The sequence below is a fragment of the Alexandromys fortis genome, unplaced genomic scaffold (genome assembly GCF_014885135.2).
Source record: "Alexandromys fortis isolate MF-2015 unplaced genomic scaffold, M_Fortis_MF-2015_v1.1 scaffold_18, whole genome shotgun sequence".
NCBI lineage: Eukaryota > Metazoa > Chordata > Mammalia > Rodentia > Cricetidae > Alexandromys > Alexandromys fortis.
The window spans coordinates 11053412-11072405 of NW_026067897.1; the positions used below are offsets into that span (position 1 = coordinate 11053412).

Here is an 18994-nt window from a genome sequence, read left to right on the forward strand (position 1 = left end):
AGGAGGAGGAGGAGGAGGAAGGAGGAGGAGGAGGAGGAAGGAGGAGGAGGAGGAGGAGGAAGAAGAAGAAGAAGAAGAAGAAGAAGAAGAAGAAGAAGAAGAAGAAGAAGAAGAAGAAGAAGAAGAAGAAGAAGAAGAAGAAGAAGAAGAAGAAGGTGTTTCCTCAGAGTGAACATACCGAGGCTGTGTCCCAGAGTCAGTCAAGGTTGTACTTAATGCTGGCAGCAGACATTAGTGGTGCAAGAGTCTCACAAGTGGTACTGACTTTGGTGGCTCAAGAGGGTCATGGAGAGCAGCTGAGGCTCGGAACTGTGTGACAGGGTGGAAGGTCTTTAGTGAAAGTGAAGCCCAGCTGTAGCAGAAACGCCAGCTTTTTTAATGTGTCCCCACCATGGGACTGCCAATAACAGCAGAAGCTATGGAGTGGACACAGCCTAAGCCTAGAAGTTAAACTGTGTGTGCTGCAAAGAGCGGAGCCCAAGACGTGACCCAGGTCCTTTGGAGGAGCCCAGGAGATCAAGAGTGAAACACAGGCATTTAACAATGAGTTGTGTACACTGTTGGAAGTTTGGTTTTTCTTTGATCTGATTGTGAATGTGCCCTGGTGCTTCCCTCTCAGAATTAGAGAATATTTAACTTTTTTTCTTTGTAGAAATCCACAGTTGAGAGATGTTGAACTTTTGAATAGATTTTCAAGTTTTAACAGAAGGTGAATTTTGAAAGAGACTTCGGATATTTTAAAGAGACTTTGAACTTTGAGGTGTTTTAATTTTTAAAGACTGTGGGCCTTTTAAAAGTTGGGGATTTTATACTATGATATCGATAGTAATGTGTGATCTTGGGGATGAACAAGAAGCGAAAGGTTATAGCTTATGAGCGATATGCTTGATTGTCAAGTTGACGTGGAATTAACTGTGCTGGCTGTTCTGTGTCAGCTCGACGAAGCTACAGCTGTGTGCACACACAATTTATGTTCATGAAGGGCTTCAAGACAGCCAAAACTCTGTGCTTTATATTAATTACTTGGAAACTTGAGGGGAACAGTCTTCATTGTCTTTCTCACACCACTTTTAGCATTTTTATAAAGAAACAGTCTAAGGATGGGTATTTTCTTATTAAAACTGCAGAGAAAGTTTCAGACATTCTACACAGACCATCATAAAGTCAAACAACTTGAGTGAACATACACTGGATGACACGTGGGTAGAAGCAAACATTCTCGTCTTTAGTGTAAATGACTGGTTTGGCCTGTCCATCCGGTTGAAGTCCAACAAACAGTCCTGGACTCTTCAGGGATTCCAGACTTACAGATGCGTTTTCAAGGTTCCTCTTGATTTTAAAATGACAATCTGTATCTCCAGTGCCCTGCAATCAGTATGACATTATTTCACAAATGTGAGTAAACACTGGACAGAACTGGAGACCCCCCATTCTCAGTAATACTTTCCTTTCTTTTCAAGCCATCTACTTAAATCTAAAGCCTTTTAAAACTTTTTTCATAAGGTTAAATTACACAGATTAATAGAAATGGGTTAAATTAATATGTAAGAGTTAGCCAATAAGAAGTTAGAGCTAATGGGCCAAGTAGTGATTTCATTAGTTCAACTTCTGTGTGGCTATTTTGGGGCTAAGCTAGCGGGGTGGCCGGGACAAACAAGCGGCCTTCCTGTTACATTACGCCATGGAAGTCACAGAAGGTTTATGAATATATTGCAAAGGTCTTTAGAGCTAGCTCTTTAACACATTTCTTTTATGTCTCCAGAAAATGTTTTAGCATTTACCCAGTTATGTGTTATTTTGTAGTTTTTAAATAACAGTCTAAAGAACCTCATTCCTTCTCTTTTTCTCCAGTATGGAGCCTTGGGCTACTCCTTTATTTAATATTTCTTTTTAGTGCACTTGACTTTTTAAAAGAACCTTGAATTTTCAAAAAAAAAAACCTCAGAAAGATGGTATATCAATCCCACCTTTCTGCAGCCATCACCATCTTATTTGTGCTTATTACAATGAATGAGTCAACAATGAAGCATTATTAAGAGATACTATAGGGGTATTTCTTTTATATCAGCCCAGTGCCCATTCCTACTCCAATATACCATCTGTATACCCCATCAGCCTTCATGTCTCCATGGGTTCATCTGTATACAACATCAGCCTTCATGTCTCCATGCGTTCCATTTGGCAGTAAGTTTATCAGACTCCTTTTGACTCTGACAACCATGGAATTTTCAGAAATATTGGTCAATGGTTTGGTGGGATGCTCACTTTTAAAATGTATCTGTTTGTCTCATGATTATAGGATATATAGAATATAGGAAGACTACAGAGGAGGCACCTAACAAACTTCTCCACCATAAGGGTTTTACACTGTCAAATTTGCATACTGTTTGCACAGGAAGAAAATTGTTATGCTAAGCCTGGGCCTGAGATGTAGGGAATCATGTTTCATCTCCTTGGAGCCAGACCACCTATGCAAGTTTCTTCTATCTTGTTCCAACCTGAAATTTCTCAACCTAAGAAAAATTAAAGGAGAATGGGTTTATTGTGGCTTTGGTGAAGACATGGCCACAGGCAACAAGGGCATGCAAGCAGGAGCAGGGAGATGATCTCACTGAATCTACACTCGGGAGAAGGAGGACAAGAAGTGGGTCCAGATTGTAAAACCTCAAAGCCACCCCAGTAACATATTTTCTTCAGCGAGGCACCATCTTCTAAAGATTTCATAACTTTCTCAAACTGCACTGGCATCTGGGTAGCAAATTCAAATACATGAGCTCATGGGAAACACTTCATATTCAGAGCACGCAATAGCTTACACAATTTACTCAGAATTCTTCTACACAAAAGTTTTGAAACTTCCTATTTATTCATGAATATTTCTTTCAGATTTAGGGTTATAATCACTTGGATTATTATTTATTACACAACTTGTTTCACATTTGGCCACTGTGATCTTTTCTAATTTGTTTCTGTGTAGAGACAAAATTATTAATACCGGAAACTAGCATTGATCTGCAGAACAGAATCATGTGATACCAGCCTTTGACTTTACGAACTTTTTTCAAGTTTTGCATCTACATAACCAAGGAAGAAGTGAAATTAACAACCAGATAATCTAATAAGGTAAATAAGCATGTGAATGTCATTTTTATTACTGACCTATAATAGATTAATCATTGAACTGGTCATGGGAACCAAGATACTATTTTACAAAATATACTATTTTAGAGGGGAAAATTAAGCAGATCAATTAAACAGCAAGCATGTACTCGGACTATTCATGTACTTACATACGGTGTAGATTTTAGTCAACTAAACAGCGAGCATGTACTCGGACTACTCATGTAGTTAAGTACAGGGTAGATTTTAGTCAAACTGTGTTTTATTTTTATAATCTAGTCATTCTTCTAAACCTTAGGTCTTCTGTAAATAAACCCAATTTCTGCACAGATACCAAATTTATGGGCTTTATTTTGCTCTCAAACACAGCACAGCTTTCCTACTGAATATTGATGTCACATTGTACTGAAGGGCTCAGAAAGCTGCCCTTGACTCGCACAATTTAAAGAACCTTTCCCAGAGACGTATCTTCCCTGCCAGCATCCACACGTGCACCCCCTAGTACTGTTGCTCTTTTCACACCGAGCCTAACTGCCTGTTGTCCCTCTTTTTAAGTAAAACTAAACAAGGGAAAGGTGTGCTCCACTTCATTTACCACAGCTCTGCAAACAGGCCGCCTCTGCCTCCCCACGAGGCTCGGCTGTTTGTTCACACTGTTAAAAATCTCTGTTGTGCCAGTGTAAGTGGTTTGAGTAAGGCCTTTTTCTCTCTCCTGTGATAATGAAAAGTGGGATTATTCTCTCTAAAATTCGTCATCCAGGAAACTTCTCCTGACTACTGTCCAAATCAATCTTCTCTTCAAGCCTTTAAATAAGCAGTTGAATAATAAGTTAAATGGGATTTGGGGTTTTCTATTTTCTCTAGATTACGATTGCATACATATTTTTAGTGGCACCTCAAGGAATGCAATTTCTGTCCTTCAAATGAAAATCTGAGAATTAAATGTAATATAACTAAATTTTAAAACATCATAGTTTCCTTCAGTCCCTCTTTTTAAAAAGACAAACAACTCTACTTTACCTCTAACCCAATATTAACTGAACAGAAAGTATGTTCATTCTATCTACAAAAGGTTATTATGTAGCCTCTTCATGTTAACAACAATAATGGACTACACGAAGCCACTGTAGGGTATCAGGTGCAGGTTGTTGCCATGCATCTATGACTATGTTCTTGTGGTTATTTAGTAAAGAAAAAGTCCTAGTGACTTCCTCCAAAGTGACATTTTTAACTTCTCTTTTATTCAGTATTTGTTGAGCATTTACCAGTGGTAAGGCTTCTAAATGTGGGATATTGTAATAAATAAAGCTACTATGTCTTTTTCATTCTATTAATGTAGATTCTGTACATTCAATATCACTAATGTTCCAATCAGCCTTTTCTTCCAAGATGAATCACTTGATGTGATATTCCTTCAGCAAATCTGTGTGATTCTGATAACAAAATCATTGTTGCTATCTTCAAGGCCCTCTGCACATATTGAAAAACTAATATGTAGCCTGTGGTCTATAGTAGCATTAAATGTGAAAACATTTGATACAAAAGTTAACTGAAGTATTTTAGGTTGCATATGGCTATAAACAAATAGGACTTTATTAAATCGATTTCTTTTAAAATGTTTGACTGGGTAAAATATGATCATAAGTACTTTCCTAAAACCAAGCAAAACTCTGATTAGGTGTTATACTTTGTACTCCACTGGTCTAACATTGTGCACAGTTAATCAGAACTCGCTTAGACAAAGCATGTGTATGCAGGCTCACTCATACTATTTCAACTTCTTAAAGACATGAGTTACCCTGAAGTTTTTATTATTTTCAAGTATCTTTTGATTGAAGGGAAAAAATAGATAAATCATCAATGATAGAATAGTTATAGTTTCTTCAAACTGAACTGTTATCTTCCCCAGCATCCTGACAATGCAAGATATTGCCTGTACCAACTTAGCACATTGGTACCCTAATCTTGTTTGCTTTCTACTCTGACAGCTCTTTTTATTTGCGTTCACTCTTAGTGAGACGGTGAGCTCAACCCATGCTGTTCTGAGGCTGTCTCTTCTTAAACCGTCCCCTGTGAACTGCGTGTTGTTTGCTATGAACCTAATCTCTACTACGTCAAAACCTATTAAAGTGATTTACTCCTACAGAATAAACATTTTCTGGTGACAGAAATAGGAACATTTGTAACAGAATCAACATCACTTGGTTTAAAGATATGTTTACCTATAAGAAATGTTCTCGGATGTATGCTGGCAAGAACGTTGGAAACAGGCATGCTTTTATTCAATTCAATTTAATGCAGAAAGCAATTTGTGAGGCAACAGTCAACACCAGGCACTCTTGGGCTTTTAAGACATAGTGATATGAGCATGCATTACTATTTACCTCAAAGCACATTTATAGCCCCTTGGAGACAGTAAGCATACTTTGCCTCAGTCTCTAAATATACACAAACTACAATAATTATGGTAATGTTCTCATTGTTTTCAAATGCAGTGCCGTTCCAGAAAAAGCCTAATGATGCCTGTCAGACACAAGGAGAGAAATGATGCCCTTCACAGCTACACATTAATAGCCACAGGGGAAAGGAACACAGCGTCTTAGCTACAGGAACCCACTGACAAAACATTCCGTAAAGAACATCAAGTCACATAACCAAACCTAGTTATTAAATATATTACAACATACAGAAAATGTTCAAGGGAAGTAGTCAGATATTTTTTAACTCTAGCAACAAAATAAGCTGAACTAAGGGTTAAAACCTAGAAAGGCCACTCTGAAATTTCCCCTCTTTCTCTAAAGATCTTCAGTGACAGATAAGCTTTCATATAATCAGAATGAAGAAACATTCCACGGGGACGCCAAGAAGACTTTGAACAACTGTCCTTACCAGGTCCCCACACCAGCTCTGCCATTGAACAGCTGTCCTTACCAGGTCCCCACTACTCACCAGCTTCACTACCGCTGTAAGGACCAGCCTTTAGCAGCTCAGGAATTGAGGGGGAGCCATGGATTCAGTGAACTAATCACTCAATCACTCAATTTGACTGCTCTATCTGAGGGAGTAAAACTTAATTCTCTGGGGTCAGAAAGTGGGACAAAACTTAACTCTCTAGGGTCAACAAAACAGTAGAAGACACACTCATAAACCTTTAGGGTCTTTCAATCCTCCCCCACCTCTCCATTTTATTTTTTTCTTACCTCTATTCATGTGTTCCCCTTCAGAGTTGTCTTAATTTTTCACTTACAGCTTATATACCCAAGCAAAATCTTTCAAGTGGTATAAAATTACAGTGTGGTTACATTTTAATTTTTAAGTGAATGACTACAATGATTGCAAGTAGAAAACATCATGTTTTCCACATCCCTTACATGATTAAACCTGTACATATTACAAAAGAAAAACAAATTATCCCCAAGAACCCACATATATTCATGTCCAAGCAACTTGTCATAGATTAACCGTGTAAGCAAGCAAGGTATTTTTCTCAGCCAGTTCTTTTACTGGCAGGCTGCATATTCTAGTTAATAAAAGAGAATCACTCGTTTTATTTTTATCTTAAAAAAGTAATCATAAAAATCTTAAAATAATCACAAATCTAAACTTTTATATATGAAAAACCACCAGTCAGATCTACTTTAAAACCTCAGCATGCATATCCACTCATGAGCAGGTTTGTTTTTTATTAATCAGAAAGCTGGAGGCAGAAATAGGTACAAGGAATTAATCATCACCTTATCACCAACCCACCCTACCATGAAAGGCACATCAGACAAGTGCATTCCGTCACTGGCATCAGAGTCTGCTTCTTCAGGATTCCAGCATGTACTGTATACTGAAGACCAGCTGAGACACCCAGTCACAAGGATTGAAGAACTAGTGGATTCTTGGACTTCCCATTCATAACCAGTCATTGTTACAGGGTTAGCTAGACCACAGCCCACAAGCCATTGTAATTAATATCCCTTCTATATATACAGAGATTCTTTCTATAAGTTCTATTACTCATTTAAACTAAACCATTTCAAATAAGCATAAAGATAAGAAATTTCATTTCCATTTAAAGGGAGTGGTGGTGTATGCCTGTGATACCAGCACTCAAGAGGCAGAGACCTGCAGATTTCCTTGTTTGAAGTCAGCCTGGTGTATATAGTAAGTTCCAGACGAACCAGGGCTACATAATGAGGCTCTATCTCAAATTTTAAGAAATATCATATATGTCCCTCATCCAAGCAAAATCATTCCTTTATAGTACTTTCAATTGCCTTCCTAAGGGTCAAGATTGCTAATGACTAACTTTCACTTATAATTTAAAATTGTTTGCTCAAAAGGTATGGGGTTCCCAGGGGTGGGGATCCAGGCACTAAGAAGAGAAGGGAGACAATAAGCTGGGACATTTTAGAGATTGACTTTGTGGAGTCGGCTTGCAGACCAGCCATAGTGGCAAGATCAGAGACCTCATTAGAAATGTATGCATGCATTCAGGTGTGGTGACTGCACGTGCCTGGAAGCCTGGAACTCGGGAGGCTGAGGCAAGAGGACAGGCTCATGAGTTCAAGGCTAGCCTGAATAGGAAGGGTAAGGAAAGGGGAGGGGAGGTATAGGGTAAGGTGGGAAGAGCTGGAGACCTCATCTTCTAACCAGAGTCTTTGGCATCACGATCTACTTTGAACACAAACACAATCCCTAGTGTTCTGTATGGACACAATATTTCATAATCACCGTGGATTCGGTCTTTGTCTGAATCCACCAGGCCCATAGTTACCCTCCCCGCTCATTGAAACACCAGACAAAGACAACATGCCACATATAATATCCAATTTCCACTGTATTTGTAGATAAAGCATAAAACCAGTGCACTCAGAAAGTGCTGTCTTTATGGCTATTACACAAAACATCCTAAACATTTGCTGGGGGGAATAAAAGAGATGCTTACTGTTCCGTTACAGTGTCCATCCTTAATCCTCAGATACATCCGCGCATTTTTCACACTTTCAAACATGCAAATCCCAGAACTGACTCTGTGCACTCTCCAGTAGGATTGTTCTGACTGGTCGCCTGCTCCAGTGCAGGTCCCACTCGGCTGCAGACACAGGGCCTGACACAAGCTTGTAGCCAGTATAACCACAGCACTGTTGAGGAATACGCCCTTCCGGGAAACAAACAGAAAAGCAGTGAGTGTTTATTCCTCTAGAAAACTGTCAGGGAGATATTATTTAAGGGACAGACACACAGCTGAAATCAATGCTGAAGGGGGCGAGGTAGTAAAGACATTAACGTTACCCAAAGCGGCTTAGCTTGGACCTCAGTTTCTAACCGGCGATCTCTAAGCCTTGGAGCATCAGGTCTGAGAGGAGTGTCTGACTGTGTATGGAAGCTGTGTGCCAGCCAGAAAGTGACTGTGTGAACTGGGGTGGGGACTTGTGTGGCACACCTTGCCAGTTAACCTACTGAGAACATGGAGACTAAGCCCAGCCACATGGACTCCTTCGGCTGTGGAATGTGGACACCACTGCTCAGGTAAAGGTTCCTGGTCAGGAAAGTTCCTGAAGCACCTCTGTAAACCAGCACTGAGAAACCACCCCTGCCTGACTCCATTGTGAAAGGACAAAGGTAACTCTATGCTTGCAGCTTTTCAGAGGCCCTGCTCTGCATGTCTCCCATTGTGCAGATGTGATCTGTATCCTTTTTCTGTGATAAGCTGAAACTCTGAACATGATATCTGGCTCCTGGAGTCCTTCCAGTGAATAACCAAGCCCCGATAGTGAGCCCAGGGACCTGAGCTGCAGTGGGGACAGATGTGAACAGATGGTGTATACTGTTCCCTCTAACAGCACACCTGGCTTGGCTTCTACAGGAGCAAAAACGGATACATTTCCAGAAGAAAACTGTTGATGAATATTTTTCTTCAGCCTTTAAATTTTGTATCTTAATTCTTAAACTCAATTTCTAGTTTTCAAAGCTAGGAAAATGATAAAAGATGCAGGGAAGGTATTGTCAAACTATATCATATGTTATCATAAGCCCAAGGAGTTAAATAGAAAAAGATAGCATGTTTATTGATGTAAAACACATGTATACACAGTAAAAACCTTGTTTCAATGCTGTTGAACTTAGGATGAGTTAAAATTACTCTCTGTTGAGTAAAATAATGTGAGAAAGTATTTATATAGATAATGACAAACTATTTGAATGGCAAGCTTGGGTTGGAATCATGATCCACCTTTGGCTAATTATGCTGTATTTGCCAAGAATGACAATATCCCTGAAAGTCTTTGCCTTTACCCTTAAAATGTTGATGATTTTATTAAAATTAGTCTTGTATACGGTAAAGCTTTCTGCAAAGGAACACAAATAAGCAATGCTATAAATTACAGTTGCTATATTATAAAGATATTGTATTATATTAGAAGAGCTTTTATATATAGCTTTTATATATACACATATATAGCATATATATATGCATAAGCTCTAAAGAAAGAGACATAAGGATTAGGTCAGAATCACATCTATCTAACACTCAAGGAGAGCATATTCTAAGGGTTGGGAAAGTTCAATACAAGAATTGCTAAGGTTGAGCCGGGCGGTGGTGGCGCACGCCTTTAATCCCAGCACTCGGGAGGCAGAGGCAGACAGATCTCTGTGAGTTCGAGGTCAGCCTGGTCCACAGAGCTAGTTCCAGGACAGTAACCAAAAGCTACGGAGAAACCCTGTCTCAAAAATAAAAAAAAAAAAAAAGAAAGAAAGAAAGAAAGAAAAAGAATTGCTAAGGTTTTATTAGGAATTCACATTAACCTGCAACTCCCCCTTAGGCACAGGATGTTACTCCCATCACAGTCTCACTGCCGCTGAAAATGCAGCCCCAGTACTGCACCCAAAGTCAGTAAGCAGAGTGACAATGTCCTCAGGGCCTCCCTTGTGGAAAGAGATCTGGTTACTGGGGTACACGCCGGCTCCACGCCTTTCAATAAGGCAGAAAAAGGCCAGGGCTGGACCTATGAGCCCTGATGATTTTCATCGAGTTTACCTTAACAAAAACCACAAATTCTTTTGACAGCTCTGCATAGCCTGAAGATGACTCGTCAGCTACTTTGCCATGGCGATCAACAAACAGGGTGTGACCAGGACACAGGGCAGACTCAAGAAGCGCACAGCGGTTGGGCTGATAAAGCACTCGCAGCTCAGTGAGGGCTCCTCCACTGGCCTGAAAGAGGATGAGAGAAGCCAACTCTGAAGGAACAGGGAAGATGATGGAGTTTAAAATCTCTTGGCAGCAGTGTATATGCTATGTAGTCCCTGAACTAGGCATCCCTTCAGGCCTTTGTCACTCTTACTTACCCAGCCTTATTGGCAGTGACTTGTTCCAAGGACATTCTTGTAAGCAAGAGCCCATGAAAGACTATTGCTCACAAATCAGCCTGGTGTCAGGACAAATTCTCGAGATGTAATGTACATTTCATCCTCACTTATTCTTCATTTAGTTATTTGAGTCCTTGTAACATAAGACTGCTTGGAACTGAACAGTGAAATTAACAATTTGTCTCATTCCTATATTTTGCTTTTAAACTACATAACAACACTAGCAGAAGACATTCCTGCTCCTGGTCATGTTCAAGGACATTCATGCCCACTCTGTGCTCATGGGAGGAAGCAGGGCTCTCTGGTAACTCCTGAATGTTGTGCCCAAGACTCTGGGTCTACCAACCTTGAGAAAGTTAAACTAGCCAAAGGTGGTAGGTTCCCACAGAATTGTTGGCCTTTGAGAAACCATTCAAGGTTACCTAAGAACAGCACAGTGAGCAGAGTGGATCAAACCATAAAGTCAGAGGCTCCATGTCAGTGAGCTCTTATGTGAAACAGATAAACTCTGACAGCAGCTGACAGAATTCCGTACCGGTAGATTGCATCCTAGCAAATAAGGGCTTAGACTTCATTCAATCTAGAAAAATGTAATGGAACTATTTTGTCAACTCTTTTTTTTAAAAAAAAAAATAGTGGAATTGTTTTCTAGGGCTTTCTTTTTCTTTTGTTCACTTTGTTTTGGTGTGTGTGTATGTGTGTGTGTGTGTACACATGCACACATGTGCATGCGTGCATGTGTTGGGATGGAGAACAGAGTCTTATAGACACTGCACACTGAATCAAACACTCAGCCCTCTCATCTCTACAATTACCTGACTAGAGTCTATACAGATCAGACTCATATTTACTAAGCACTCACTAAGGACTTTTTTTATGCACTCTGAAGCATATAGTGCAAGGTGTCTTTCTAAATCCAAAGCCAGAAAGGAAGGAAGGAAGGAAGGAAGGAAGGAAGGAAGGAAGGAAGGAAGGAAGGAAGGAAGGAAGGAAGGAAGGAAGGAAGGAAGGAAGGACTTCATAGAGAACAATAGATTGGTCAATCCCTTAGCCTAAATTGTAGGCCTACACATGACATTAGAAGTTTCCTTCCGTTAAATGTGGGTTTGAGTCACTATGTAACATGTGCAGAAGATGTAAAATTAGTCATATGCCTGTTTCTATGTTCTACACTGGAACCCTGGGACCTCAGTCCTATATCTCATGTCTGCATCTGTTAAACCGCATAACATCAGTTCTCTCATCAGGTAGAAGAACAGATTAAGCAGCATTATGCGATTAGGATTCAACACACTGCTCACCAACCATCCTATGAGGTGGCATTTTAAAAGAAATGCCTTGCTTGCCCTTAAAGGTAGTACATATATTGAAAGACACTTTTCAAACCTAGACTAAACAGCACAAAACAGAACTGGGTAAAATTGTTTATTTTGTTTCTTCCTAACAGTATGATTCTTAAATCATTAAAAAACAAACAAACAAACAAAAAAACCTCAGGTAAGCTCCCAAAAGAGCACTGAAAACTTGAATGTTATCTGCCTATTTCAATTGCCATTTACACCTCAAATTTTCAAATCTTCGTGAAACAAAATAGTCATTTAAGTTTCTTGAACCTAATATGGAAAGTAAAAGTGACAAGGCAAAGGAAAGGGGTGACTTGATAATTTTATAAAATAAACCTACGTAAGATAAGTCACGTGCAATGCATAATAAAGGAAATATACTGCCGACTGCCATGATGTAGCACACCTGTAAACCCCACATTCAGGAGGGCAGGGGCCTGGGTTACCTAAGTGCGCTCTGTATCTCAAACGCTGTTACTCACCCTTCCAGTGGCTACTCCATTGTCAAGGGCAAGGGAGAGACGCCTCATCTCACGGCTTTGGAAAATGCATATATTCCCCTTGTTGAAAACCACATCGAAGAGACCTAGAAAATACGCTTAATTATTTAACAAGTAGTACATTCTTTAAAAGCTCCTTTCCCTTCCATTATACACTGAAATCTTATAATGGTACACTTTAAAGAGTTGAGTTAAATATTTGTAACTAGTAAAAAGGGAAAATATTTACCACTATATTTTGGCTTTCTGGGATATAATATATTTGAATAAAATAAGTCCTAAAATAATGGTTTCTTGACCCATGGTTCATTTCATTTCCTAATAAATGTGCAAAATGTTTTTTTTCTCTCTGTGTGTGTTATACCTTACATAGGAACACACATGGTTAATATAAAGTATATAGATTAAGACATAATATGATGTTTGAAGGATTATTTCATTGTAACAAAAATTGATTTTCTAAGTAGAACCTGTTTTTCCTATCTATCCGACTGACATAGCCCACTTTGCATTAATTAAAACACTGAAGATTGTAACAGCATATCAAATGGGGGAGGACTATAGCAACTATTCAGTGATGTAAGTTCCTAAACACCCAATTTTTAACAAGAAACTACCCAACTTACATGTACAGATTCACATAGCATTGAGCAATGCAATTTATATACTAAATATTTATATTTCTATTATAATTAACTACATGGTAATTAGTTTTCCCTAACAGCCAGGACTGATAAAGAAAATAACTACAGACTGCTAAAAAAATTAAAAATTCTTATGTATTTACAATTTAAATTCATTTAAAGTCACAGTTTTCAAAGTGAATCGCTCAGCAGATCATTCAGAATAGAAAATGGCTTAATTTAACCTGTAACTGATATTTTGTCTTCCCAATAAGGTGCATCTTAATAGTTTATAATTGATCACATTTATGAACTTAAATAATACTGATGAATAATTACAGATAATCCTAGAGACTGGGGTGTATCAGTGATGCGTTACAAACACCTTCTTCTTCAGAACTCACTGCTTTATATATCTGGATCTCCTGATGTAAAACTATAGTCATGTCTCACCTAATGAAGAAGGAAATCTGCTAACGTGCCATCAAGTGATGTCATCATTGTACAGAGACTGTTTATTTATAGAGGTATAGATAGCATATGCACCCATCAGGGGTATGACTGGGTCCATAACTGAATGTGGGTATATAATATAAATTTTATTCATGAACTGTGAGGTTTATTTGTGCCTGTTGAATGTGGACTGAGACCACAGCAGGCACCTCATGTCGGTCCAAGCATATTTATCTCGTGTCTACTAAGACTCTGTGTCCTACAGAAGCCTGAGTACAGCAGAGAAGAAGGAGAGCAGCAGAGGACAGACGGGGATTAAAAACATCGTGCCCTGCAGGACAGCTGGGAGGAAAACACAACAGGGCCACTAACCTTTCATCCTGCAGTAAAAGGTGCCTGCAATGGGAACAAGACATCAGGATCTCATCTGAGACGAGCATGCTCCGCCAGACAGGAACTTCAGCATGACTGGCTCAGGGCTATCCCAGCCATTTCTCCTGGATATTTTAAGTTGATTTAATGATGCTTTCCTATCTGTCTTCACTTTTTTTCTCTAACTGGAAACCTCATTGAGAGGAAAACACTGTTTCTCTCAGAACTTTTCATTGGAAAACTCCAACAGGGCTTCTGCTGCCATTTCTGCTGCATGTGATGTGGACCTAACTTGACATTCATCCGTCTGTTGTTTGCTCTTTGTCCTCTTCTTGCTTCCTGGATTAGGCTACTCCATTCATTCAACTAGATGCTGTAAGTGCTCGGTTCTATGATTTTTTTTCTATCTATTCTGTCATTTTCTGTTTGTTCTTTTACTTTTATTTGCTATGTGTTTAATAGACTTACTCATTTAAAACCAAAATCCTGTCATGGTAGATTCTCAAAAATTTGGCAACAGTAAGAGATTTCTAGGTTCAAAAATCAAATGTCTAATGAATCAGAAGTGTTTCTGGCAGTGCCCACCCATGTCGCTTCACATAACTTCGCTGCAGTTGCAGTTTTGAACACCCAACAAGCTCACTTTTCATACGAGAGAATCACGTTACCATATCTGTCTGTCAGCTCTCCCAGAGCATCAACGGTGCCGTCTGGATGCAGACGGACAAACCCTCCAGTGAGCTTGTTGTAGAACTGAAGAGTGTTTCCTTTCGTGAACTTCCAGCTCTCAGCAGCCCACTAAATATAACCAAAGCAGAGATTATCTGAGAAGGCAGGAAGAGAAGAAACTACTAATCAGTAGTCCTCACCAAAGATAGCATACTGTTTTTGTTTAATATGTCAAACGGCTATTTGAAATTATTTGTACTAAACCATTTGAAATAAAACCTTACTGTTTCTTTTTTCTTAACTTCTAGCTTCTTCCCTGTGAACAAAAAGAAGGTGATTAATTTGAAGAGTATTGGGCTTTGTTTAGCAGCATAAACTTGACTCTCTGTATGTGTTTATGTGTATTCGTGACACTCACTCACAGAGAAGACAGTGTTATCCCTAGCATACATTTCTCTGACAATTCTGCCGTCATCTTCTCCTTCGTCCAGCCATCTGTGGAAAGAAGAATGTGTCAGCTGTTAGCGAGCTTTTTGTTTACCCATTGGCAGAAAAATACACGGGCACCGAGTTAATGCAGGGCACTGACACATGAAGGCAGAGCAGTGCAGATGGGGAGGGAAATCCTGAAATGACAGGAAGGGTGTGAGGGAGGAGGAGGAAGAATTACCCCAGCTGAAGAGCAAATGTGTTCTTCAGTCCACAGGTGAGTCTGTCCATTCTGCTGCTACTGCCAATGCATAGATTTTATATCTGGTGAACTAATAACTTGGTCCTGTTCTCTGGCTACCAACTACAGTTCAGTTATTCAAACAATGGCTACTATTGGTTCCATAGGGAAGGAGAGTGCAGAAAAATCAGTAAATCTGTCTGTCACTGCTGCTAGAGAAATGAGTCGGCAGTCAAGGCCCACTAGGAATGGGCCAATGATTTCATAAAGGTTACTATTAACATTTATTGTACACATATTGAGTGGAAGTTAATAGAGACTTGTAGTTGGTCTAGGTATTGAGAGCCAAGTGACTGCTGAGAGATCCTCCTTAAACAGAATAGCCGTATTACCTCTTCTGAGGCCCAAAGAGGCATCACAGAAGAGTGGATAGAAAGAAGGTACGAGGAGCTGGATGGCAGGAAGGGCTATGAAGTACCTTTGATAGATATGACACGGCTGTGACACCAGGGAACTCACAGCCGCTGCAGGTGCCTATACAAGACCAAGTCTGTAAGCACGCAGTTATAACTGGGAAGCATGCAGCCATGCCCAGGGCAGGTAATAGCAATTGACGTCTGCCAGGAGATAACCATTGTCTATAGCTCCACACACTCATCACACACTCATGCACATGTGCCTGGTTAAATCTAGTGGGAAATAAACAAACAAAAAAAACCTAACAAAATAAAGTGAAATGGAATGGCAGCTCATAGGAGGAGAGTGGTGGAGGTTGGTGGGATGCAAGAAAAATAATAGAAAGATGGGGAGAGGACTAGGACATAAAACTATCAAAGAACAAATTAATAAAAAGATTAATTTTCATAAATGTTATATACAAAACCTCAGGAACGAAGAATAATCGATAAGCTATCTAGTTCTCACCAATACATGAACTTAGAACTGTCTGATGTGAACTGACGTGCCCATGTAAACACACCTGTGACAGAAGAAGGCATATTCTTGGTTGGTAGTGGGATCCCTGACCACAACATCCTCAAGAAACCAGCCATTTCCTAAGAGCAGAGTTGAGAAGATAAAATGTATTAATGAATATGTAGAGTATATGGGTTATGGCAGGCTTTGGGTAATAGGTCTCAAGTCTCAATTCTAAATATATTCTGTGCAGCTTAAATCTCTACTGCTTCCAAAAGACTATTTGTAACAAAAGGATAATGTAATGACAAATATTTAACATGGTTGAACAGAAGTACAACATTGTTTTGAGAATCTTTTATGACATATATTTCAATATGATTTTCCGAATAAATATAGTATAATTATCCCCTTGATTTCAGAAATTACATTCGTGATGCTAAACCAAACAATTTTAAGAATATATATTTCATGAATTAGTAAAATTACCAAGATTTACCAAATATTCTAGAAGTCTGTATAAACAAAATAGACATTTTTAGATAAGCAAAAAACAAAGCGACTCATAATGTATCTAAGGATTCAGACAAGTAAAGATTGGTATATATAAAGACCATCATCTCTTTTTAAATGTTTAAATTCTTAGTAACTTATAAACTAAGGTTAGATAAAACACAATTTTATTTATTGGAAATGATAAAGTATTTTAACTACTAATAGTAGTTTTGTCTGCAAAGATACATCCTAAAATAGCCCCTTTCAGAGGTGAAACTCAAGCTGATGCACTAAGGCTGAACAGCTTCAGAGCAAAACTTAACAAAGGCAGTGTGGCCATCCTGGTCTGGCCTCTGCCCTGCTCCATGCCTCCTCATGCCTCACTGCCAGTGACACGCTCCCCACAGTTCCCTGGACCTGGACCGCTGGTTCTCAAGCTCCAGTGAGCATTTGAGTCACTGTTGCCAATCATGATAGTGGGCATTGCTGGCCCATTCTCAGTTGCTGGGTCAAGAGGGTAGGGAAGCCACAGCCCACCATGACCAAATGTCCCAGTCTGTGCAAGAAGGAGGAGGCTTCCAGGGCATGATATTTCCTGTCTTGAAATCATAACAAATTCCAGCAAGTTCCCAGACCACTTCAAAAATTAGTCACAAGATATGTTTTATAATCCACAAGTCATTCCTAACTGTCACTGCCCCCAAACAATGTTATTTTAATTTTACTCTGAAGTGCTACAAAAAATACTCTTTTTTTTTTAAAGAAAACTAGAAAGTTACTAGAATTCTAAAGCAGGTTTAAGAAGGAACAGAGGAACCTAAGTAGTAGCATTTTAAAGAAAAACTTTAAGTTTTGGGTTTTTAAGTTATTTTAAAATTATTTTTATTAAATATTTTTCATACAGCATATCTTGATTATGTTTTCCTTTCCCCAGATCCTCTAGATTCATCACACCAAACTTAATGATCTTTCTCTATCTCTCTAGAAAACAGAAACAAAAAACAAACAAACCAAAAAACAGGAAGACAAAAAAATGTCAAAACAAAACAAAAATCCACAAGATAATATGGAGTTCATTTTACATTGGCCAACTATTCCTAGGCATGAGCCTGCCTGCCCTGGAGTGTGGTTGACACCTAGTGACAGCCCATTGGAAAAAACTCATTTTCATTTGCAAGCAGACATCAATTGCAAATAGCTTCTTGTTAGGGGTGGGACTTTGTCTCCACTTCCCCTTTCAGTGCTGGGATTTTTGCCTGCTTTGAACCTGGACAGGTCTTGAACATACTGCCATGGTCTCTGGGTTCATCTACGCATCAGCAGTGTTGTGTCTGGAAGACAAAGTGCTCTTGGAGTGCTACCCCATCTCTAGCTCCTTCATCTCTTCCTTCACACAGATCCCTGCCCTAGAGAGAAAGGATTTCAAGACAACATCCCAGTTAGCACTAAGTGCTCTAAAGTCTCTCACTCTCTGGACATTGTCTATTGGTCTCTGTGTTAGATCTAATTTACTGAAGGAAAATTCTCTGATGAAGCCTGAAAGATGCCTTAAAGGGAATGAGGAATTGATTGTGCAATACCAACTTTGCAAATTAACAAGATAGCACAAAGCTGGGCTCCTGCTTCATGAAAGAGTTTGCTAGACATTCTGCAGGACACAGAAGAAAATCTGCTAGATACTATGGGCCTATAGGCTGAAGATGGATGCCCCAAAGGTACAGAAGAACTTTGGGTGACTGTCCAGGCAGCGAGATGTCTCTGTCAATTCTAGACTTTTGGAAGTTGCTTACAATGTACTTCCTGTTAACTTAGGCAATATTATGTGCCTGACTAACTGTTCAAACTTTCAAATATGATAAAGTTCTACTGTGTGGGATTTTTTTTATTTCTTTTTGACTCTTCATATATTTACTTGAATGCCATTTGTTAGATAAAGTCTCACTAGTATCAACACCTCATTGAGAATCACTAATGTTAACAAGAAATGTCCACAGAAATTTTCTTTCCTATACCTTTAAATGATTGTCACCTTGAATTTTACTCTAATGTATATGATTATGAATAAACTCCAGTTTTATTTACATATTCATATTACATCATACTCATGTCATAATTGGAGCTGTCATTTTCAATATTTTTTATACTTTATTGTTTTTAATTGAGCTATACATTTTCCCCACTCCCCTTCCTTCCTACCCTCTTCCTTTCCAGCTCCTCGCATCCCCTGTGCCCCCAATATACTCAAGAGATTTTCTCTTTTTCTCCTTCCTAGGCAGATGCATGTATGTCTCTCTTAGAGTCCTCTTTGTTGTCTAGGATCTCTGGCGTTGTGGACTGTAAGGTGTTATTCTTTGCTTTATGGCTAAAAGCCACTTATGAGTGAGTACATATATTGAATGAGCTGGAGAGATGGCTCAGAGGTTAGGAGCACTGCCTGCTCTTCCAAAGGCCTTGAGTTCAATTCCCAGCAACCAC

The 18994-nt window shown here is 39.2% G+C and overlaps 1 protein-coding gene across 5 annotated transcripts in view; it reads right to left on the bottom strand.

The window, feature by feature from the left end:
- The window catches only part of Rp1 (RP1 axonemal microtubule associated), a 127682-nt gene that overhangs the window by 42622 nt on the left and 66066 nt on the right, over nt 1–18994 (bottom strand). For 4 of the 5 annotated variants that reach the window (XM_050118876.1, XM_050118875.1, XM_050118872.1 and 1 more), the window contains exons 9-16: nt 16089–16164; nt 14858–14934; nt 14724–14755; nt 14439–14568; nt 12305–12408; nt 10148–10324; nt 8057–8269; nt 1188–1365 (exon numbers count right to left, since the gene is read on the bottom strand). In XM_050118876.1, the coding sequence (XP_049974833.1) occupies nt 1188–1365; nt 8057–8269; nt 10148–10324; nt 12305–12408; nt 14439–14568; nt 14724–14755; nt 14858–14934; nt 16089–16164 (987 nt within the window). Of the gene's footprint in view, nt 1–1187; nt 1366–8056; nt 8270–10147; nt 10351–12304; nt 12409–14438; nt 14569–14723; nt 14756–14857; nt 14935–16088; nt 16165–18994 lie in introns of those variants that run through there. The other variant, XR_007588163.1, reaches the window with a different exon arrangement.